General features: G+C 50.3%; 2 protein-coding genes across 2 annotated transcripts in view; one reads left to right on the forward strand and one right to left on the reverse strand.

Annotated features, from left to right (window-relative positions):
- ADAM19 (ADAM metallopeptidase domain 19) overlaps nucleotides 1–14,106 on the forward strand; it is an 84,896-nt gene extending 70,790 nt beyond the window's left edge. Inside the window, exons 13-21 of the mRNA XM_012650377.1 lie at nucleotides 1,017–1,093; nucleotides 2,399–2,603; nucleotides 3,360–3,437; nucleotides 3,551–3,659; nucleotides 4,688–4,832; nucleotides 5,658–5,742; nucleotides 6,064–6,288; nucleotides 11,638–11,790; nucleotides 12,530–14,106. Coding sequence (XP_012505831.1) covers nucleotides 1,017–1,093; nucleotides 2,399–2,603; nucleotides 3,360–3,437; nucleotides 3,551–3,659; nucleotides 4,688–4,832; nucleotides 5,658–5,742; nucleotides 6,064–6,288; nucleotides 11,638–11,790; nucleotides 12,530–12,583 — 1,131 coding nt within the window. The 3' untranslated portion in view covers nucleotides 12,584–14,106. The remainder of the gene's footprint in view (nucleotides 1–1,016; nucleotides 1,094–2,398; nucleotides 2,604–3,359; nucleotides 3,438–3,550; nucleotides 3,660–4,687; nucleotides 4,833–5,657; nucleotides 5,743–6,063; nucleotides 6,289–11,637; nucleotides 11,791–12,529) is intronic.
- Nucleotides 14,107–18,897: 4,791 nt separating this feature from the next.
- The window catches only part of NIPAL4 (NIPA-like domain containing 4), a 55,037-nt gene continuing 50,985 nt past the window's right edge, over nucleotides 18,898–22,949 (reverse strand). The window contains 3 exon segments of the mRNA XM_012650379.1: nucleotides 18,898–19,526; nucleotides 19,992–20,152; nucleotides 22,422–22,512. Of these exon segments, the coding sequence (XP_012505833.1) occupies nucleotides 18,898–19,526; nucleotides 19,992–20,152; nucleotides 22,422–22,512 (881 nt within the window).

Genomic DNA, 22,949 nt, shown 5'->3' on the forward strand with positions numbered 1-22,949 from the left:
CTCCCTGCCTATGAAACAATGTTTAACCTCGGTCATATCAAGGAAGGGAAAATAAATTATAGCTACTATGAGGTAGGGTTTATATATATATATGTATATCAGATTGCAAAGACTGAAAGTTAATAATACTATAATAAGGATATTAATATAGTGTGGAGGGTGTGAGGAAACAGATAGGTATAACCTCTATTGAAAGTTATTTGGAGATATCAAAATTTTAAATGCACTTATTGGACCCATCGATTCCACTACTCAGAAATGTAGCTGACACTTGTTCTTGCACATGTTTGTGAAGATATATTTACAGAGATGTTCATTACACCATTGTTAGTTATAGCAATAAACAGCCTCTATGTCCTCAGTAGAAATAGATTAAGTTAATTCTGGTACATCCATACGATGCAATGCTTTGTAGCTCTGTATTTATGAAATAAAATCATCTTCTATGATAAATTAAGTGAAACATGCAAGGTCTAGGACAATGAATAGAATATGCTTTCACTCTTTGTTAGATAGATAATCTCTAGAAGATACACACAGAATTGTATCTAAGAGATACAAGAAGACAGAAGTACAATTATCTCTAGAAAATACACTGTTAATAAGTGCTGTTTATCCATGATATAGGGGAGCAGGAACTGGATGGTTATGAGAAAAGATTCCAAAGACATACTTTATATCTTTAAAATTGTGTTCATGTATTACCTATTTTTAAAAATCCTGAAATGGGACAGGGCTTCTTCATTGGAGAGCAGGCATAGTGTATAAACCTCCACAGATATAAATGCTCGATAAGGCTAAAAGAACTGATATGAAACATTTTTCTAGGAATAGGTCTTGATGAGACTATGGAGATGGAAATAACCTGGTAGGAGTACAGGAACAAAAGGCTGAGTGTCCCCTCCCAACAAACATTCTTAACTTCATGATTTTACCAAGGGTAACTTTGGGCAAGTATACTGATCAATGTTTCTTGCCCACCAGGAGCCCGGCCTGCCCCTGATCTCTGTTTTGAGAAGGTAAATGTAGCAGGAGACACCTTTGGAAACTGTGGAAAGGACATGAATGGTGAACACAAGAAGTGCAACATGAGGTGAGGACCATAGAGCAGCCCCCATGAGGTGAGGGTGACCAAGCAATTCCTGTTCTGCCCTTCCCACTCCTGCCTGGCTCAGCAGCTGGCCCCAGAACTGGGCCTTTAAATAAGTCAGTTGAACTCAGTCGTCTATTCTTAGCCTATTGTTTGATAATGCACCATTCAGCCCTAAGGAAGAGGGGGGTGTGGGTGGCAATGCTTCCTAGAAAGCTGAGCAGGCTTCCTTTTGGGACCATCTTACAGTGGGGCAGGAAATTGGCTCTCTTGAATCATTTCTGCAAGGTGCTAATTATGCCCTCATCTGAATAGCTCATCATTTATTCATTTACTTATTCATTCATTCATTTACTCATTTATTCATTCCAACCAACCATCCACCTACCCATCCATCCATCCACCCATTCATCTATCCATCTATCCGTTTACCCACTCATCCATCCATTCATCTGTTTATCCATCCATTCATCCACTGTCCATTGAGGGTTTACCATGTGCCAGATACTGTGCTGAGTGCTTGGAACTTTTAATTAACAATACATTGTGATAATGGGAATGTGGAGAGAGCCACCCAGCCAAACTTAGTGGATGAGGGCGGTTTCCCAAAGAAAGCTATACCAACAGTTATGCTGAGATCTGGAGCATTAATCTAGGTGAACAGGGTAGGGAGTGGTGCTGGTGCATAGGAGGGTGTTCTAGGCAGAGAGATGAATAGAGAAAAACTAGCAGTTGAAAGAACTGGTCCCAGTTTGGTACAGTTAAGGTATAATGTTGGGGTGCCGTGGAGAGGGGCTGCTGAGAAATGAGCTGGATACTTAAGCAGGGACCAGATTGTGAAAAGCCTTGCATGCGTGGCTAGGGAAGTTGGGACTTTGGCCTGAGAGCAGTGTGGAAATCAGACTCCTGTGGGGCAAGACTGAGGCAGGGAAATCAGCGAGAGAGACTGGGGAGTCAGAGATGATCCCAGGCTTCGGGATTCTTGGAGCTCCTGGGTGGATGGTGGTGTGAAGAGCAAAAAGGGACAGATAGCTCAGGTCAGGCAGTTGTCCCTGAAGTAAGGACTTTCCCAGGCCAGTTCGCCCAGCCTAGATCTGCTCAGGGACAAGGACCCTGTTCCCTTCCCATGATCTTGGTCCACATGGAGTCCCTCCTGGTGGGTCCCCAAAACACGATCACTGCCCTGGACCTTTGCCCCACCGCACACAAGCCTGTTGTCTTGGACAAGAAAGAGTGAAGCCCTCTGGGGCCCCAGCCCTTACCCTGCCTCTGACTGCCTCTCCTTCCCTCCCTCTCTCTCGGGCCCAGAGATGCGAAGTGTGGGAAGATCCAGTGCCAGAGCTCCGAGGCCCGGCCCCTGGAGTCCAACGCAGTGCCCATCGACACAACCATCATCATGAACGGGAGGCAGATCCAGTGCCGGGGCACCCATGTCTACCGGGGGCCCGAGGAGGAGGGTGACATGCTGGACCCAGGCCTGGTGATGACGGGGACCAAGTGTGGCTACAACCATGTGAGTCCCTTCTCCCTGCCTAACTCAGGAGCCAGCTGCAGAGAGAAGTGATTGAGAAGCGTGAGCTCTGCAGGGAGGATGGCTGGGCTCACACCCCAGCCTTCCAACCCTGGGCCTCCTTTATAAAGCTAGTGTAGTGGCAGCAAGCACCCACCCCACAGAATTGCTAGAAGGGTTAAGGAGATAATCCCTGTAAAGCACTTAGATGGGCTGGCTATTGCCATTTTCACCCTGGTCATTAATTAGCATATGAATTAAAACTGGACTAGGAGTCAGGGAAGCTTGAGGAAATTAATGTCAACTATCTCATAGAGTTAATTGCGATAATGAAATTATAAAAATCATATGAAACACTTGGTATATAGTACCTTGCACAGAGTTGACTGCTGTCACCATCATTATTTTTAAGTATAATATTAAAATTAGTACATATTGATAGACAAGTAATTAACATAGTCCACATAACAGTAATATATAATGTATTAACATATTTAATATTATCTTGTTAAATATAATATTTTGACAGTGTAATATTTATTGTTCTCTCCCTAATCTCAAAAGTAATAGCAGAATTTAGTTAACTGCTGTCCTGTCTTTGGTTGTTTAGGTTGTTTTCCATTTTTCTCTGTAATAAACGACCTGAAGTGGGCAGCCCTTTTGGGTACTCATATTCTAAGTACAAATCCCCGTCGTCTCCTACTTCCCAACCGGCGTCCCTTCCTTTGTACTGAAGATTCCGCTTTCTCCGCTCTGCAGATTTGCTTCGAGGGGCAGTGCAGGAACACCTCCTTCTTTGAAACCGAGGGCTGCGGGAAGAAGTGCCACGGCCACGGGGTGCGTGCGGGTGCTGGGCTCCTCCGTGTGGGGGCGGGGGCGGGGGCGGGGCGACCCTGCGAGCAGCCGGCGCTCTCCAAGGTGCTGACGTCTCCTCCCCTCCCTCGCCCTAGGTGTGCAACAACAACCAGAACTGCCACTGCCTGCCGGGCTGGGCCCCGCCCTTCTGCAACACGCCGGGCCACGGGGGCAGCATCGACAGCGGGCCCATGCCCCCCGAGAGTGAGTGTCGGCCTGTGAGAAGGGCGGGCGCCGTGGGGGCGGGCGGTATGTCGCTGAGCATCCACGTTGAGTCAGCTTCGCCATCCTGGTTTTGTGGATCGAGGGGGGCGGAGCAGGAGGAGGGACAGCAGGAGGGACGCAGCAGCCTGCACTGGGGCGTGGCCCAGCGGCCTTTTGTCCTGTCTACCTGAGGAGGGGACCCTGCTTAGAGAGAAATTAAGACAGTCCGTGGATCACTGAATGTTCGAATCCTTTGAGGGGTGGGACGGTGACTAGTCCTTTTTGGACACTTAAAAATAATCACGAACCTGTGGCACATGATGGTGGTTTAGATTTCCTCTGACGAATAAAGGTTAAAATCGGGAACCAGACACTCAAAAAAGTTTTACAGTTTTTTAGTGGAACTCTCATGGATTCCAGCCCTGTGGCTTACAAACTTGTTTTTTTTTTTAAGTAGTAGCAAAGTACTTTTTAAAAAAGAAAAAGAAAACCCAAAATCTTTCAGAGATGAAACCCCAATATATAAAATATATGAAAAGTAATGTTTGTTTCGTTGGAATACATATATTTTATCCATTTAAATTTTTAATTTGTGAGAACATTGAGGTGGTTTTGATAAAACCAAATGTGAAATTACGGATTATGGATGAGAGTTCCAGTCTTAAATCAGTCTCAGTATTCTATGGTGGTTGCCTTGTATCCAGGAAAAGTGTGATTCAGGCTGAAAACTAGTGGCAAATGGGAACAGAGCTTGACCTGCTTGCCTCTCTTCAATTAAGCAAAAGTGGCTGTAGAGGCTTCATAGGGTCTGCACAAAGCAAGTTGATCTGGCCATTTAAGCAAATATTAGTGGTCTCCCAGTGGTACACAGTGTGTGTGTGTTTTATTATAATTTGTCAGTTAAAGTGAGTCATACCCGTTAAATGCAAATCAAATATCTGAAGAAGAATCAGAAATACATTGTCAGAAATCCACTGCTATAGCCCAGATAGCTTCTAAATCTCCCACCTGGGTTCTGTTTCTGGAAGGCGTTGGTCCTGTGATAGCGGGAGTGTTCTCAGCCCTCTTTGTGCTGGCGGTCCTTATGCTGATGTTCTACTGCTGCAAACAGAACAACAAACTGGGCCAACTCAAGCCCTCGGCCCTCCCTTTCAAGTTGAGGCAACAGTTCAGGTATGATGGGGTCCCAGGAGGGACTTGGGGGTCTACTTATGAATCATAAAGATCTTTGTAAGAAGTACCTAGAGAAAGTGTTGGGTGTGCTGGGTCTAATTTAGGGAAGATAAATGCAGGGTACACACTGTCCTCTTCTCTACTGGGATGCTCTGTGACCGTGGCAGACATCACTAGTTGATCTTACTGCAAGTACACTCTACTGAGCCTGGTCATCACTCCAGAACCCTTCTCAGCAGATTACTCACAACCAATGCAGGTTGGAATATAAAATAAAATCGATTTCCCATCCTTTATCTAATTGATTTGTTCTCCATTTTAAAGAGCAGGAAACAGAGACGACAGAAGGGATCACTAGCCCAAGTCAGTTACAGGGGTGGCTGGACATCAACTCAAGACAAAGACAAAGTCTTTTTTTAAGCGATTGCTTTTTTTGGATATTGAACATGCGTAGTCTGAGTCCCTATTAAATTACACTTGTTCTGGAGGGGATTGTAAGTCCCAGGTCTTTCTGAATCTATGCCCAGGAGGACTGGTTGATGGCTGTGATGTCTTGTGTCTCCTTAGAGGGGAAAGGTCTTAAAAGGATGAAGAAAAGGCTCTGAGAAAGCTCTGCTTTGTGTAAGGCCAACTCTCTTTCCTTGGGAGTTCTCCACTGGCCACACACAGGTCTTCTTTGGGAAGATGGGGTTTGAGAAGACCAATCCTACTTCCTCCAGAGCAGATTTGGGGAAGATTTAGCTGCTTGCTGGCTGTGCTTGGGTAAAAGGGAACTCAGTCGCTGACCTTGGCTGAACATCTGCCCCTCCCATTCCCCGTTACTAGCTGTCCCTTCAGGGTGTCTCAGAACAGCGGAACTGGTCATGCCAACCCAACTTTCAAGTTGCAGACACCGCAGGGCAAGCGAAAGGTAAGGGCTTTGCCCCTCGAACATTGTTACTTTTCTGTTATCCTCAAGACCACACTGGATTTTCCTAAGAGCCTCTGTGGGCCCTTGGGACTGGTAATAAAAGCCATTTTATTGGCTTGAGAGACATGTCGATTTGTTCTGACGTCCCCTAATGACTTTTAAGGTTGCATCTGACCTCTGGGATGCTAGGGGTTCAATGGGTCAGCATATCTGTTCTCGCATTGGGCTCTGGTCCTCTCAACGAGGCACACAAGGGCACCCCTGAGTTTTTAGTGCATTGAGGAGTCCTTGTCTCAGATGTTCCTTGTCTTATGTAAATAGATGATCAACACTCCTGAAACCCTACGGAAGCCCTCCCAGCCTCCTCCCCGACCTCCCCCAGACTATCTGCACGGCGGATCCCCACCTGCGCCATTGCCAGCACACCTGAGCAGGGCTGCTAGGAACTCCCCAGGGCCTGGGGCTCAAGTAGAGAGAAAGGAGTCATCCAGGAGGCCTCCCCCGAGCCGGCCAGTGCCCCCTGCACCAAATTGCATCCTCTCCCAGGTAAGTGGATTCTCAGCAACCCTGGGCTGGGAGCATCGCTCTTAAGGCTCCCTGCAATGTGTATGTCAGTGGCTGGGAAGATGGAACACAGTGACTGCTCTTCCTGTGTTCTGGTGACTACAGGGGACATGCAGTGGGTTAGAGCAATGAACAGGAGGAAGTAGCCTCCCCAGGCAGCTCCTAAGCCACATGGCATTTCCTCTCTGGTTGGCCTATTTCATGACACACCACGAACCACCTTCCCCCACCAAATTAACTTCTTTCAGTTCCCCATGCTCTGTGTCCTCTAGGTCTTTGCACACACTGTTGTCCTGCCTGACATGCTCCTTCTGCCCCTAGCATGCCAACCCCTGTTCATCCTCACATCTGCTCTTAGATGCCACTCCTCCCAGGAAGCCTGCTCTGACCCCTCGAGTCTGAGTTTGGTGCCCTTGTACTTCTCTCATCATAGAACTTATCCCACCAACTCGTACCTGTCAGTATTTTCCAGTAATCAGAAGTCTTACTGAGGGAGGTACCTTGATGTCTTGCTCATCTGACGGGCAGGGCAAGGGCAGGGGCCTGTGGGAGGTGAGGGTGGGGTTCAGGCTCTCTGCCCCCACCACTGGTGCTCATGAAAGCAGAGCCCCACCCCGTGGTCTGTGCTCTGATGGCTCCAACCACACCTGCTGGCAGAAGTTCCCTCAGTGCAGACACTGGTGTTTCCGGGGTGGTGGCTTGGCATGGTACCTTCTGGAACCAACCTGTGTGTTTTGTGTGACACCTCAAGTGAGACTGCTTTTCTTGGGCATGGTCCTCCAAGGGCTCCACAGGGCCCAGGCTGTCTCTGATCCTAAGGACTGTGGAGCTGGCTGCAGCCTTTGGCAGGTCCCTGGGATGCGGAGCAGTGGTGCGGTTTGGCAGAGCTGAGAGCATCAGGTCTGGTTCTGAGCTTTGTAACTGCTACTGTCCCATTCCCCTTGTGTGGAAAGAAGTGGGATAGGAAACCTGTGGAGAGAGGGAGGGGAGGGATTGACAGGGAGAGAGAGGGGAGAAAGGGGAGAAAGCAGGAGGAGGGAGGAGGAGAGAGGGGAGAGGCGATGGAGTGTATTCGTGTGCGGGGGCTGTCATGACAAAGCACCACACACTGGTGTCTTCAACAACAGACTCTTTTTTTTTTTTTTTTGAGACAGAGTCTCACTGTGTTGCCCGGGCTAGAGTGCTGTGGCGTCATCCTAGCTCACTTCAACTTCCAACTCCTGGGCTCAAGCGATCCTCCTGCCTCAGCCTCCCGAGTAGCTGGGACTACAGGCATGCGCCACCATGCCCGGCTATTTTTTCTATATATTTTTAGTTGTCCAATTAATTTCTTTCTATTTTTAGTAGAGACGGGGTCTCGCTCTTGCTCAGGCTGGTTTCGAACTCCTGAGCTCAAACAATCCGCCCGCCTCAGCATCCCAGAGAGCTAGGATTACAGGCGTGAGCCACCGCGCCCGGCCAACAGATACTTATTTTCTCACAGTCCTAGAGGCTGGAAGTCCAAGATCAAGGTGCTGGCAGGGCTGGATTCTCCTGAGGCCTCTCTCCTTGGTGTGCAGATGGCCACCTGCTGGCCGTGTCCTCGCCTGGCCTTTCCTCTGTGCTCGTACATCCCTGCGATCTCTCTGTGTGTCCAAATGTCCTCTTCTTATAAGGACACCAGATTGGGTTAGGGCCACCCTAATGGCCTCGTTTTAATTCAGTCAACTTTTTGAAGACCTTATCTCTAAATATGGTTCAATTCTGGGGTACTTGGGGTTAGGGCTTCAACGTATGAATTTTTTTTCAAATGGTGGGGGGCACACAATTCAGTCATAACAGAGAGAGGAGAGAAAGGAGAAAGCAGCCATGCAGAGACAGGCAGTGAGGGAGAACAGGCGTGCCTGCGGGGGGACAGGGACATGTGTCAGGGGAACTTTGTTCCTACAGACCCACATTGCAGGCTTGTTCAGAGAACATGGGGTTGGCCTCACCCCATGTGACTCTGAGGCACATGGCACTAGGACTGGGTCAGAGTGTCAGGGACGGTGGGAGAAGCAGTGCAGCCCCTGGGTGCCGCTGGCAGGGGGCCCCAAAACCCAGTTCCTGAGCACAGCTTCTCCTGGGTGCCTTGGGCCCCAACAGGGGTTTCTCTGTGAGCAGGCAGTGGGAGGCCACTGCTCTGAGGGGGGCTGTAGGGACAAGATCAGGCCAGCCACCTCCCTCCTCAAAGCCATTCCAAGAAGTGAGTTGTTGCTCCCTAGTTTCTCACTGAGGCTGCTCAGTGGCCGGGCTGAAGGGACTCTCCTGCCATTGCTCAGTTTGTGAGTAGAGGAACCAGGACTTGAACCCAGTGCTCAGCCAGCTGAGCGAGACACCCCCCTACCCCAGGGACAATCACAAGCTCTAGTCTACGGGCCAGAATGCAGCAGCTCTACCGCCTCCCAGCTGGTGGTTCTGGGGGGGTGGCATTTAGACCCCCTGGGGGGTGAGTGAAACTTTGTAAGCTCTTAGGCTCTTTTCACAAATGTGTGTGAGCATCTACTCTGCCAGGCAATGGCGAGCTAAGCAGATGCCAGCTTTGCCTCCTGGATCAATTTTGCTGCAGAAGAGACTCTGGGGTACGTGTCCTCACAGTGCAATAAGTACTGTGAAGCAGAGGGTCAGGGTGCTCAGAAGAGAGTAACAGCGGACTTGACCTAGTCTGGGAAATCCAGGAAGGCTTCCCTGAGGAGGTGACATTTGAGCTGAGACATGAAGGAGGAACATCCCATCTGTGATGGGAGAGAGCCTCATAGGCCTGTGTGGGGGGGGCCTGAGGAGCTATGACGAGGCTGGAGAGCCAAGAGGGGATGGACTATGCCCAGGCCACATAGCCTCGGTCAGGACTTTGGTCTGCATTCCACAGGAAGGGGACAGCGTTGGAGCATGGCGACATGAGGAGATCTTATGAAGATCGATCGCTCTGGGCTGTCCTAGGCAGGAGGGAGGTATAGTGCCTGGGAGGGGCCCATAGATGCTTCTGGGGCTGCTCATCTTCTATGTCTTGACCCGGCTGGGGGTTACTTAGTGTGTTCACGTTGTGATAATTCATCTAGTTGTATATTTATGATTTGTTCCCCTTTTTTTTTTTTTTTTGAGACAGAGTCTTACTGTGTTGCCTGGGCTAGAGTGAGTGCCGTGGCATCATCCTAGCTCACAGCAACCTCAAACTCCTGGGCTCAAGCGATCCTCCTGCCTCAGCCTCCCGAGTAGCTGGGACTACAGGCATGCACCACCATGCCCGGCTAATTTTTTCTGTATATTTTTAGTTGTCCAATTAATTTCTTTCTAATTTTAGTAGAGACGGGGTCTCGCTCTTGCTCAGGCTGGTCTTGAACTCCTGAGCTCAAACAATCCACCTGCCTCGGCCTCCCAGAGAGCTAGGATTACAGGCGTGAGCCATTGTGCCCGGCCTGTTCACCTTTTTATGTCTACATTACACTACAATTAAAAAATAGTTTTAAAAAATAAAAGGATCACTCTGGCGGCAAATGGATGTCTTCGTTAGAAGATTTAGAGGTTGTCCTGAGAAAGACGATAACAGCTGGCAGCAGCGAGTGGCAGGGGTGACGGAGTGAAGCCAGTGAGAAACGTATGAAAGAGAAAATAGGCAGGACTCTGGGATCTGGTGCAAACAGGGGTTGGCAGGGGGCGATGCCCCGTGTGTGGCTTGTGCAACCCGATGGGGCGAGATGCCACCCGTGAAGGAGGGAGCCGTGGCCCAGAGTGGTTCCGGGGCTGTTTCTGCTTCAGGAAAACAGTGCTGGGTGAGGCCCCTGGTAGAGCTGAGCTGAATCCTCTCAGACGTGGCCTGTGGCAGGTCCTGCCTTGGTAGGCCCAGTGCTGACAGGCTGATAAAGCTCCTGCTCAGAAAACAATCCCCCACCCCCACCCCTGGTGGCTCATTGCACACAGCAAGTGGCCAAGGGAGCTTAGCCTTTCCCAATTGCAACCTGACACCTGCACCCAGCTGTCACTCCCCACCAAGATCCCTACCCTGGCTTCCGGCAGCCACTGCAATTTGGCAGCTGGTCTGGGATGGGGAAGGAGGGGATTGCATTGTCCTTTGGGTGGAACTGAGAATGTGGCTTTTTGGTCCCAAGAATCTACTTTGATTCTCTTCCCTGAGCTTTAGTTTCTGCTCTCAGTTTTCTGATGCAGAGAAGCTTCCTGTGGAAAATCTTGGCTCTCTGAGTGGCTCCTGCCCTCCCTGCGTGCTTGCCTTCTGACCATTTTATGCTTGTCAGCGACCCGCTCGAGAGAGGAGCAAGCCACAGAGAGAAGGCACTGGAACTCCCGTCTGTGGAGCTGGCTCCTCCTGCAACCCCACCAGCGTGGGGGCCTGTGGGTGGCACAGTCCATTCTTTGTACCTTAAAACATTTTTTAGACACAGAAGAAATACGTATTTATTTTAAGGTATTTGACTAGCACATTTATTCAACAAATGTGTGTCGAGTGCTACTGTATCCTAGGCACTGTTCTGGCAGCTTGAAATGTGTCGGCGAACCCAGCAGACAAGGACCCCGCCCTGCCTCTCTTCTGGTGGGGGTGGGAAGATAAAGTAAAAATCAACCAATGTGGAAAAAATGTGGTTTCTTCTTCTTTCTTAGATTTTCTTTTTATTTGCATAGGCAATCTACACATATGCTCTTGCTAAAAATATTGACTGTTCACCTGGACCACCCCCCTCCCCTCTCACCCCCTATCCCAGTGTAACCTGTGTTCCCAATTTGCTCTGCACCCTTCCTGACTTCTTTCTGTTCCTGTACGTTTACATTAGATGGGGAGCGTGGTGACTTATTTTAGATAAACCGTCCTCTGCAGCTTGTACTTCAGCTTGCTTTTTTCACTTAACAACCCTCAAACATCAACCCACATCAACCTACTTCATTCTTTTTAAATGCCGCATCATTTATCACTGCATAATTTTAGTTATTTCTCCTCTGATGGAAGTTTTGGCTATTTATAGTCTCTTTGCTGTCACAAGCAGTGCTGCGGGGAACATCCTTGCCATTTCATTTTTGTGCACCTGTGCAAATAGTTCTCCAACAGGGGTCACAGGTGGTGGGATGATAAGGTCAGAGAATGATCATTTCTAGTTTTGGTAGCTACTACAACTTGCTGTCCAGAAAGGCTTCTTCCTGAGCGTATAAACACATGACCTGCACACAGACGCGCCATGGCTTTTTCAGTGAGAGCGGGCAGTATACGCCTTTCTCCATCCGATTTTGGCGCATAAGATGTCAGGAGCATTCTCTCTTGGACGGGCCCCTCCATCCTTCAAGTGAGGCTTATCGCTTTCTCTCCAGGACGTCTCCAGGCCTCGGCCGCCCCAGAAAGCGCTCCCGGCAAACCCAGTGCCAGGCCGGAAGGCCCTCCCCAGGCCAGGCGGTGCCTCCACACTGCGGCCCCCTGCTGCCACCTCTCAGCAGTCCCGGCCTCTGGCAGCACCTATTCCAAAGGTGAGTCCACCGCGTCCGCCGGAGCCCTCGGGGTAAGCCCAGTCCCAGAGGGCTTCAGCGGGGCAAGGGTGGGGCTGAGGAAACGAGCCAGCTTGTGCTTCTGGTCTTCTGGGCTGAACTTCCAGAACAGCAGCCGAGGACGAAAGTGGAGCCTTTCTTGGTGCCTGCTTGGCCGTCCATCGTATCTGTGGTAGGGTGTCTGTCTTCATGTGAAAGGTGGTGCTTAGGAGCCTGAGCTGTGGTGGCCTCACGGCTGCGTCTGCACCTGACCAGCAGAGTGGCCTGAGCGAGTTCCTCTCTCCAGCCTCGATTTCCTTATCTGTAAAAAGGCCGCTGCACAAAGCGGAAGTCCCCAGCCCCGTCAGGTTGCTGTGAGGAGCAAGGCGGGGTAGGCTGCGCACACACAGCCCCCTTGCCACCTCTTCTCCGTGGCTGACGTGCTCTGGCCGACAACCTGCATTCCCACGAGGCGCTGGGAAGTCTGTGGGCTGCGCTGCAGCTTTAGGGGGGAAGGGGGGGCGGGGATGAGCAATCAGCTTGAGATGGGGACCCCCCCCACACCCTCCCCGCAGGGCTGGTGCTCTGGGTGGGCAGTTACATCAACAGGCTTCCACCGGAGACCTTTCCTCTCGGTGACGGTCCATCCGTCCTTTCAAGCTGTTAAAATTGGCTTCTGCGTGGTCCTGTCCATCAGCATCGAGCTGATGTCTTTCTCCCTCCCTTCTCTCCCTTTCCACAGTTTCCAGAATACAGGTCACAGAGGGCTGGCGGGATGACTCGCTCGAAAATCTAGACCCGCCTAAGGGGCTTCTACGTTTCCTTTGAGGACTCTGGACGCCATAGAGGAGCCAGGGCCACGGAACCTGAAAGAAGCATGACTCGCCACCTCTGAGCTCCGCCCGCCCTCCTCCGGAACCACCACGTCTCCAAGAATCTCCTTCTTGACTCGGTGCCTCCTCGGCTTCCTCGGAAGCCCAGGGGGACTGTGATCCGATGGCTTCTAAGGGTGGTTTTGTGCAATACGCAGCCCCGGTAGGGAGGGGAGTGCACGGAAGAGGATGGGTGGCAGCTTCTCCTCCCAACCTCCCGGGTCAGAGCTGTCCGAACTGGCCAGCCCAGCAGGGAAAAGTCCTGTTCAGCCCCTCAGGCCAGGACCCGGTTTGCAGAAGCCATCCGTCCATGTCCTGCGGTAGAGGGTACGCACGAGAGCTTCCCACTGCTTCTGTCTCCCTTGATGGCCCTGGGCTGGACGGAGGCTGGCACTTACCCATCCCTTTTAGCTTTTAGGGATTGAGGAAGGGGCAAGCCAGCCATTGCTGTGGCCCTGCCCAGGGCTTGGTGGAGGTGACGGCTTCTGGCTATGTGCCTGCATGCGACAAGCCAAGTCCCCTCCCCACTTCCCCCCAAACGCCCACGTCCCCTTATCCACACGGGTCACTCTGACTCAGACAGGTACTATTTGTAGGCAGTGTAGACAGCAGGGGAGCGCCAGGCTCGGGCCTCCTCTGAGCTGAGATGCCAAAGTTTCGACTCCTGACTCTCGGTAATTTGGGTTGCTTTTTGTTTTCTCTTCTGCACTTCCCTAGTGCCCCATGCTTTTATCTTCACCTTCCCCCTCAGACGCCCTCTAATGTGTGGTGCTTGGGTGAGTGGATCCTCAGCAGTCCAGACTTTCTGGTGACCAGGTGCTTGTGACCTACAAGTCAGGGTCCTGCCTCGAGGTTGGCCACTGGATTTCCTGCATTGGATCTCAAGAGCACTGGCCAGAGTAGACTCAGGGCATGGCCCTGGGGGTCATACCTTTATTTTTCATTGTGTTTTGGGACCTCAGCAGGGTGAGGGTCTTCCTCCTTACTCCCTGACCTACACCGAGGTGAGGTTCCCCCAGGAATGGGAGCAGGTGTGGTGAAGGCAGCAGACACCCGAGGAAGCCCAGCTGTTAACAAAGTATGCACAAGGGAGCCAGCCTGTCCCAGTGGTCTGGTCGCTGGCTTGAGGCGGGACCGTGGCTCTCGGAGCCAGAGCAGACCTGTTTCTAACCCAGGGAGCCTCTGCAGCTGAGAGCCCTCGAGAAGACAGCCATCAGCAGCCGTGCTGGAACAGTCAGCGCTGGGGCCCCTCCCCTCCTCCCCCACCTGGCTTTTATCCTTCACTTCCTTTTGTGCTCTCCCTCTGGTCACTGCCCTTCCCTGACCCTCGCAGAAGGAGAGCTGTGAGCAGGTGGGGGAGCTGGGCTGCGGTGGCCCCGTCCTCCTGGAGCAGGGAGGGAGGCCTGTGCGGTGCTCTGCTAGACAGGACAATTTTCTCAAAGTAGCGGGAGACGTTCTCCGAGAGACCGTCTCCCGCTCCAGGAAGGTGCTGGGTGGCTCTCCAGAGGGGAGCTGGCCTGACTTTCACCCCTTTGAGGCTTTCCAGGGGGCTCCCCACCTCCTGCAGTGAACAGTTGTTTGCTCTTGAAAACCTCAGTGCGAGGACTAAGGCCACCTACCACCCCAGGGCCTCCTTATAGTTCTCTGCACACAGGTGCTTCATAGATGTTCTTGGGTTTGTCGATAAATGGGAGATATGGGATGTGCACAAACCCGGGGTGGATTTTAGAAAGATCTCAGGAAAATGAGTTCTTCTGTCCTCAGGGTGGCTGTGATACCATTGCTCTGTCTCCCTGGCCTGGGCCCTTCTTGCTCCCAGATCCACTCCCCGCCTTCCTGGCAGCCTGATTAAGTCAGGGGACGGCAGTGCCCATGCCTCATGGCTGATCTCCAGAAAAGCAAAGTGAAAATAAACAAACAATACCCTCAAACCCCAGCCCATGCCTCACAGATGTTCCTGTGGCTTGTCCAGGAGGTAGGCGGGTCTGAAGGGACAACGCCACAGCCATTACGACGGCATGAGGCTTCTGAACCTGCAATCCACCCTCCCTGGAACCATACCCAAAAGAGACCTGGGTTGTTTTCTTGCTTTTTGTTTCGTTTTTGGTTCTTCATTATTTTAATACCACCTCCATCCCGTGAAAATGTACTGTGAACTGGAAGATGGTGGAGTTTTTTCTTTTTAATTTGATGGAGACTTTTGGCAGCTGGTTCTATTGGCTGTTTCCCTCCTGGCCCTGTTCAGGGAGGCTGCCCCGGGGAAGACCCACCGTCATACATCCCCTTCTCTTTCCAGTGCCCGTCGTACTCCTGTGAGGTGTCAAATACAAATAAACCCGGGCTTAGGGAAGGAGAGACCTTATTTGAAAGGATCATTGCAAGTTGGGGAAAGGAAATACTGCCAAAGGGGGATGAGGGAGGCTTTTGCAGTAGGGAGCACGCTCAGACCGACCTACTGCGAGATCAGCAAGCGTCTCGGAGCCCAGGCAGAGAAGGCCTTTTCTTTTATTGGAAGAAGTAAACATGGCTAGACGGAGCCACGTTCAGGGAATGTCTCTGTGCCCAGCCTTTTTTGGAGGTGGATGGGTTGTTAAGCGGGGCGATGTTTTCTGGCTAAGGTGGAGGGCGGGTCAAGGTCCAGGGTCTGGTGAGGAGGAGGGAAGCCTAACTAAAGTTTGGTTTAGTGAGTTACCACCCACTCGGATAGAGATGTGTGTAAATCTTTATAAAAGCTAAATTAGCCTCCTGCCAGGTTTACAACTCTGGAATGTTTTCCTTAAGGGCCTTGGAGCCATCTCTGAAATATAAATCTCAAGTGAGATAGCGCCCCTGTCTCCCTGTCTTTCTGGGAGTTTTAGCCCGGGCACGGGGCTCCAACTTGTAAGTATCTGCTTGCATCAGTTCCTTTTAGCCTTGTTGACTTCGCCCTGTAAAAAGACAGGCCTTTTCTGCCCCAGCTCTGAGACGCTTGCAGATCTTAAGGTCTGAGAAGCTTGCAGACTGTCTGGTCAGAGTGTTCTCTGTATTGCAACACACCTTCCCCCATCAGGGTAGTCCCCTTTCCATTTCTTGCAGTGTTTCTTTTGAATATGTTCTCTCCTTACCTATGTCCTAATTTGTTCTTATTTCACAGAGGGTATGGAAGTCCTGCATTTTTAAAATAAGGGACCAGTTCTAAAGTGAGTAATTGTATTAAATGCATGTATATCAGCTCTGCCGGACACCCAAGAAAGCCAAGGGAACGCCAACTGGAAAGGTCCCCCATCCTGAGGGAAGCCTGCTAAGGAGAGGTTCTGCGAAATCCACACCCCTTGTCCCCAAAGTCACCCCCCGCGTGTCCTCTCACACCATCCACTGTGTGTGTGTATGTGTCTGGGATCCAGGGCAATGTGAATTTTCTTTTTATTTGGGAGATTGTTCACAGACAACAGATCTTCTTCTCTCTTGTCCACCTATTAATTGTTTACAATACTTGTACATCTATGCAAAATACTTGAATGGGCCATGGTGCCTTTTTTCCTTGTTTGTATTTAATTAAAATGAATTGTTTGTCATTTGGAATGTTATCTGGTTTGGCAACTCTTTGTATGTGTGTTTTAATGTCTCACTGCTTAGACTGGATAGGATCCATGACACGTGGACTCCTCGAAAAGAGCTCCCACAAGGAACATCATTATGCTAGACCTTGAGCCACGGCAAAGCCCCGGGATTTCCCAGGACCAGTAGAGGCAGCTGTTTGTTGTTGCACCTGGACACAGGCTGGTCCAGTTTAATTAGGTCTTGGATCGTTAAAGGCCTGAATGGTCCTGGGAGTCTCTGGATATGTTTCTTCTCATACTACACTATTGCACTTAGAAGACAGCTGAGGGCCGGGCACGGTGGTTCACGCCTGTAATCCTAGCACTCTGGGAGGCCGAGGTGGGCGGATCATTCGAGCTCAGGAGTTCGAGATCAGCCTGAGCAAGAGCGAGACCTCGTCTCTACTAAAAACAGAAAGAAATCAGCTGGACAACTAAAAAAATATATATAGAAAAAATTAGCCAGGCATGGTGGTGCATGCCTGTAGTCTCAGCTACTTGGGAGGCTGAGGCAGGAGGATCGCTTGAGCCCAGGAGTTTGAGGTCACAGTGAGCTATGATGACCCACTGCACTCCAGCCTGGGTGACAGAGCGAGACCCTGTCTCAAAAAAGAAAAAAAAAGTATGAAAACATATCTACTTTGGGGATTTGTGGGAAGTTAGAGAATTCACAGGAGGCACTTACTGTCCTTGATGCCTGGAGTGGGCCCGGGCATCTACAAGGGATGAGTTACTGTCCACTGACTCTATTCCAAAAACCACCTTTCCCACTCTATTGAGGGCATAAATACAAAGGACGTCATAGGGACTTTCTTGGAAGCCACACCCTTTCAGAGACTGGAGACCGGCCTCTCAGCCCTAGAGGAACCAATTTTAATTGCTCTATGTTCAAGGAAGGTCAAGACACAAGTATCAAGTAAATCCACTCTCAAGTCTTTATTTCTGACCCTGCAGATCACACTCACAGGGCCACGCTGTTTACTGCCATTCTCGAGATCCAACGTGTTGCATTGATTTTAGTTACAGACAGAAATCCACATTCATTAAAATCTGGGGATTGGCGGCTGGAGGTGCAGGGAGCCAGTCTGCTGGTCAGCTGAGCCTTGGAGCTCCAAGGCCAGCAAGAGTTTGCCTGGGCTTGGCTACGTCAGGGCATGGGGTGCAAACACAGGGCACAGGTAGGGAGTCACGCAGGGGAGGCTCTGCACCAACAAGGGGACTGAGGACTCAGTCTTCCCTCTTTCCAGATACACTGCCCCCTAACTTCCCTTTCTCACAGTCCTCGCACCCCCCCACACTTGTGCAGCTGGGAAGAAGTAGGGAAAGGAAGGGATGTCAATTATATCTCTCTCCAGCGGCTCTGGTTTCATGGTGCCTCTGGCCAAATGTGAGGGGACCAGCGGCAGTCCCCATGGCAGGTGGTATTGGAAAAGTCATGGTGTGCTGTCCCCAGTGTGGGCAGCTCATCAGTGGAGCTGGGGACTCGGTGGCAACCTGGCCAACAGCCAGAATGCTCCCATGCCAGGCCTGTACTCCCACTTGGCCATGGAGATTCAAAGCTGATCCCACTGACCAAGCCTTTAAGGCTGCATCCAGAAGCTACCCCGGAACCCTTTTCTCCTAAGTCCCTTATTGAGCACCAGAGTAAACACAAAAGTTAGCCCCTGGTTTCCAGAGAGCCTGTGACTGCGTTCTGCCAAATCCCAGCTTTGCTCCTCATCCTTCTCCTCCCCTCCCCACATCACATTTTCGCTGACGCCCCGAGGAAAAGTCAAATGCATTCTGCCAAACCCAGCTCGACAGCCAGGCCACATTCAAGAGCAGTGCAATTGCTGTTCTCTCTCCACAATAAGGCAAAATGAAACGCTGGGTTTGGCCAGCAGTGCTTAGCTTTGCAGCATCTTTTATTGTTGTTTTGAGTAGGAAAATTACTGCCTGCATGTCTCAGCGGCTGACTCCATGGATGTCTGCAGAGAGGGGAGAGGGTAGGACGGACTGGGTGGACATCACGATGCTGACCACCAGGCCGGAGTGCTTGGGGAATGGACTGGTTGAAATCGTTCCCTGAGACATCAGGTGGCTTTCACAGTAAGAAGGTCAGCTGAGGTCTTGCTTCTGTCTCCGAAAAGGAAGTGGCATAAACAACAGGACAGTTTATGGTGGTGGTGTCCGTGTCAGCTCTGGGGATAAGGCATGGCAAATTGCTCCCAGAGCCTCTGGGAGCCGGCTCTATTTCATTCTTGGGCTAAGGAATGGCGATTCCATCTCAGGAGAACTGGTGCGAAGGATTTCCTGATGACCGACGTCTCAGGGAAGTTCTTGGACTGCACTACATTCAACAGGTCAAATTCTATCGTCTTCCCAAGAACACAGAGATGGCACCACGGAAGCAAGTGGGAAGGGAGGCCCAGCACACCTGCTGGCACCAATGTAAACAAGAGCATTTGGTCACTGAGGCTGTGTTTCCAGGAAGTTCTGCCACCACTGCTTTCTGGGTAGGGATTCTTCTCCCGGAAACAGCGATGAGGTATAAATGAACATCTCAAGAAAAGAGAGCCCACTGGTAACCAGGCAGTTGTGCTGAAAATAACCAAGTGGTTTCTAAATTGAGCGATCAGCTTATGCCGTCGGCTCATCCTCTCACTCACGTATTCCAAGCTTTAAGAACGGATTATAAATACTTTGGGCTTCTCTTCTGGTGATGGGGTGCTGGCAAGTTCTATGTTGTCCACAAGGACATTCTTGTCTTCCAGTCTAATGACAGTGGGCTCCGGGGCAGGAGGAGGGGGTGGGTTTTTGTGCGTGTGAGGCAAGCTGGCCCAGCTGACGTCCAGGTCTCTGAAAGCATGAAGCATGAACACACCCAGGATGATGGTGACAAAGCCCGAGAGGGTGCCCACGATGTCCACGGCAGACATGCTGTACCACTCCTTGAAGAGGATGATGGAAGAGGTGACCACCACCGTGGTGAAGAACACGTAATAGATGGGGAACACCAGGGAGGTATTGAAAATGTCCAGCGCCCTGTTGAGGAAGTTGACCTGAGTGCTGAGGGAGAGCGCCAGGATGAGGGACAGGATGTAGGGCAGTGGGTGCCGCACCACCGGCAACCCCTGGAAGAAGTTCTTAATGGTGATGCCCAGACCCTTGACAGCAGCCACGGAGAAGGCACCGATCACAGAGCAGATGATGATGTAAACGAGGATGTTCCTTTGCCCGTAACGCGGGGCGATGACGAAGATGAGGATGAGGCAGGACACCAGCAGGAGCACAGCAAACACGATATACCCTTTGGGAAGGGAGGGATGCAGTCAGCGTCTCGGGCCTAGACCCGGGGCAGGGGGAGGTAGCATTACAGTGGTGGGCTCTAGAGTCACACAAACTCGGATTCCAGTCCCGGCTTTACATTTTTGTAATCACTTGGCTAAGTTGTTAAACCCCCAAGACCTGTTTCCTCGTTTTAAAAGAAGACCAACAACAGGATCTTCCTTCTAGGGCCGTTTTGTGGGATTCAATGAGATCATGTCTACAAAGCATTTAGAACAGTACTTGGTGCATAATAAACACTTAATCAATGGTATCCATAATGCATGAGACCAGGAAGCCTTTAAGTCAGCCTTGCTGAGTACGCACCCGCCACCTTTGCTTGCCTTGTCCTCTAGGTGGCAGCATCTGAGATGGTCAGAGCCCAATCAGAGCTTCCGCAGGCTTCATCCCCCAGCGTTCTCCTGCTCCCCAGGAGCCTGGAGCCTACCTGTGTCTTTCATCTTGGAAGCCATCTGCATGATGGTGGTGATCTTCTCTTCCTCAGGGGCGTGTATCACCATCACTGTGCTGCCGGCCACACAAATCACACATCCCAGCTTGCCCAGCAGGTTCAGGGTCTCTCCCAGAAAATACGAGGAGAGGATGGCGCTACACATGGAAATGGGAAAAAGGGATTAGCGCAGCCCTGACGGTCCCTGTGTCCCAAAGAAAACTGGGGGCTGAGCCAACACTCACAGAGAACAGATCAGAACTCACTACTCGCTCACGTGGAAACTTTTCTCGATCCCCCCAAAATGATGGAATAGAAACTCAGTTCTGAGAGGGTTACAGTGTTTGCTAGAGGAAGAGAAATGCAGGTGAAAGTATTCCCAAACATAAGGAGTTGGAAGGACCCTTCAAAGCACTCTTGTCTAACTTCCTACCCAGTGATTATATCCTCTCTTAGCATTGCTGACGGATGGCTTTCAGCCTTGGCTTGTATACTTCTGGTGACAGGGAGCTCACCCCTTCACAAGCCAAATGACTCCATTGTAGGTTCACTCTAATTATCCACCAAAAATATACCTCTAATTTCTACTCCTTATCCCATTTCTGTTCCTTGGGTCACAGAGAACAAATCTATTCCATCTTCCATTTGTATATGCCAATATAAACAACTGCAGCGACAATAGCAGGCAGCATGTCTTAGGCATATATTACCTACTAGGTACAGTACTAGGAACTTTCCATTTTTCTCACTAACATCTCACAACTCTTGATAAAGTAAAATCTACTATCCCCATTTTATAGACAAGACAACTGAGGCTCATAGAAGTTAAAATGACTTGGCAAGGTCAAACCACTGGTAAGCAGTGGAGCCAGGATTCAAGCGCAAGTTCTCTCTAATTATAAAGCGGATGGGGTTTCCTCTACACCTCATGGAAGAAAATTCTCATGACTTTCCTGAATTTTCAATTTCTGGGCAAAATACTTCCAGTTCCTCGCTGTTCTCGGTGACGTGCTTTCCACTCCCCTCACATCCTCTAGATGAGCCAGTAGAGGTGACAGAAGAACGGAAAGAAACTGGGCAAGCCGGATATGATCACTGGGCTTGCATGTGCTTCTTTGCAAAGGTGCCATTCGTTTAGGGTAAAAATCTGCTGGCTGTCCTGGGACCCAATTAGCCTTAAAAAATCCTGGTTCAAGGTATCTGAAGAGAGGGGATTGGTGTCTAAACTCCTTGTCTGTCTCCTGTCTCTCTTCCAGAACTACAAAAAAAATTTTTGCCTATAATTTCCCATTCAAGAGACATTCATGGAGGCAGGGGCCACACACTGGAGGATTCCGTGCCTCTCCCACCTCCCCTGGGTGGGAATTTGCAAACTAATCAGATATGCAATAGTGGCATCAGAGCTCCATCAGCTGTGAAATCAGCTAGGCCAGTTGTGCAGTGTGAGTCATGGTTGTATTTGTTTTTTGATTGTGTAAATGTTGCCAAATTGTCACCAAGACAGTAAAACCAAAGAGGAAATTTTGAGGACTGGGTGTGATCAGCTGGGATTTACCAGAGTTCCAAGATCAGGCCAATAATAAAAGACTCCTTCAAATGAGGTTCCAAGACACCCACAGGGGAGGAACTTGTTCTGTGTTTGTAGCTTAAGAGGACTGGGAGCATAGGGAAACACACACAGTTAGCATGAGTTATTTTACAAACCATCAGACATTTGTCGAGTGTTTAGCTGAGTGGCAATGTGACAGAGTGGTCAAGCATACTGAGTCCGGAATTAGACTGCCTGGGTTGGAATCCTGGCCTGGCCACTTGGAACATGGTGACCTTGGCCAACTTGCTTAACCTCTCTTGGCCTTAGGTGCAGATACTTTGAGGATTAAATGAGTTATTACACAGGATACGTTTAGAAACTTTAGTTAAACCCTCAATGAATGCATTTTCTGTGCATTATCTCATTTAGTCCTCAGAACAACGCCTCCAGGTTAGTATAATTAGCATTCCCACTTTGCAGATGGGGAAATTGAGGCTTAGAGTGGTTCAGTGACACCCATGGTAACATAACTACTGAGTGGTAGAGCGAGAATTAGAACTCAGGTAGTGTTAATCTAGGGCTCATGCTCTCAACTTATAGGCTGCTTCTATGGCGGCCCCAGAGTATTGACATGAGACAATTGGCCCGGCAGCGGTGGAAGCTCTTCTGACTGGCTTGGGCTTGGCCTGCCCCTCTATTACCCGGGTAGTCAAGAGAAAGCAGCAGCAAACAACCCAAGGGTCCAGGGCTCTGGACAGCAAGCTGCCTCTTTTGGGGGGCTGAGTCCCACCCAGTTCTCCGATTGGCAAGTGGCAGTTGACCCCATGCGGCAAATCCAGGCCTCAACAAATCGAAAACAGGAAGGAGCCAGAGACAGTAAGAGAGGGGACAATAACCTTATGAGGACACTCAGGGCTCCCAGAGGTGTGACGACCGTCGCGGGTGCAAATGCATAGGCCCCGAAGTTGGCAACTTCTCCAGCAGCCACTAGGAAATTAAGGGAGAAAAGAGGCTAGGGTGGCGTGGACACAACTTCTACATTGCCAGCGAATCTGAGTCAAGACTGCTTCATTCCACGTTCAGCCACCCGTAGAATCCCAGAACAGCATTCCTCAAAATCCTGATTCTGATGCTCTCTCCCTGGAGAGTCTGCTTAGGTCAGTCCCAGATTATTCTGATCAAATTCTCCCACTTTAAAGATGGTATAGCTGAGGCCCAGAACCCAAAGTCACATGACACGTTTGTGGGTAGAACCTTCTTGTTCTTCAAGTCTGTTGGCCTCTAGTACAGGCACGGCTAAGTTCGTCTCAGGGACTGCCAATGTTTTGGACTATATCTTTAAGTTCTAGAAAGTGGTAATTAGCAATGAAGAAATAGTTACATCTGTTGATTCTCCAGGTACCCATCGGGACAAGGACCCTGTT

Source organism: Propithecus coquereli, unplaced genomic scaffold (assembly GCF_000956105.1).
Source record: "Propithecus coquereli isolate 6110/MARCELLA unplaced genomic scaffold, Pcoq_1.0 Scaffold322, whole genome shotgun sequence".
In the NCBI taxonomy this organism is placed as follows: Eukaryota; Metazoa; Chordata; class Mammalia; order Primates; family Indriidae; genus Propithecus; species Propithecus coquereli.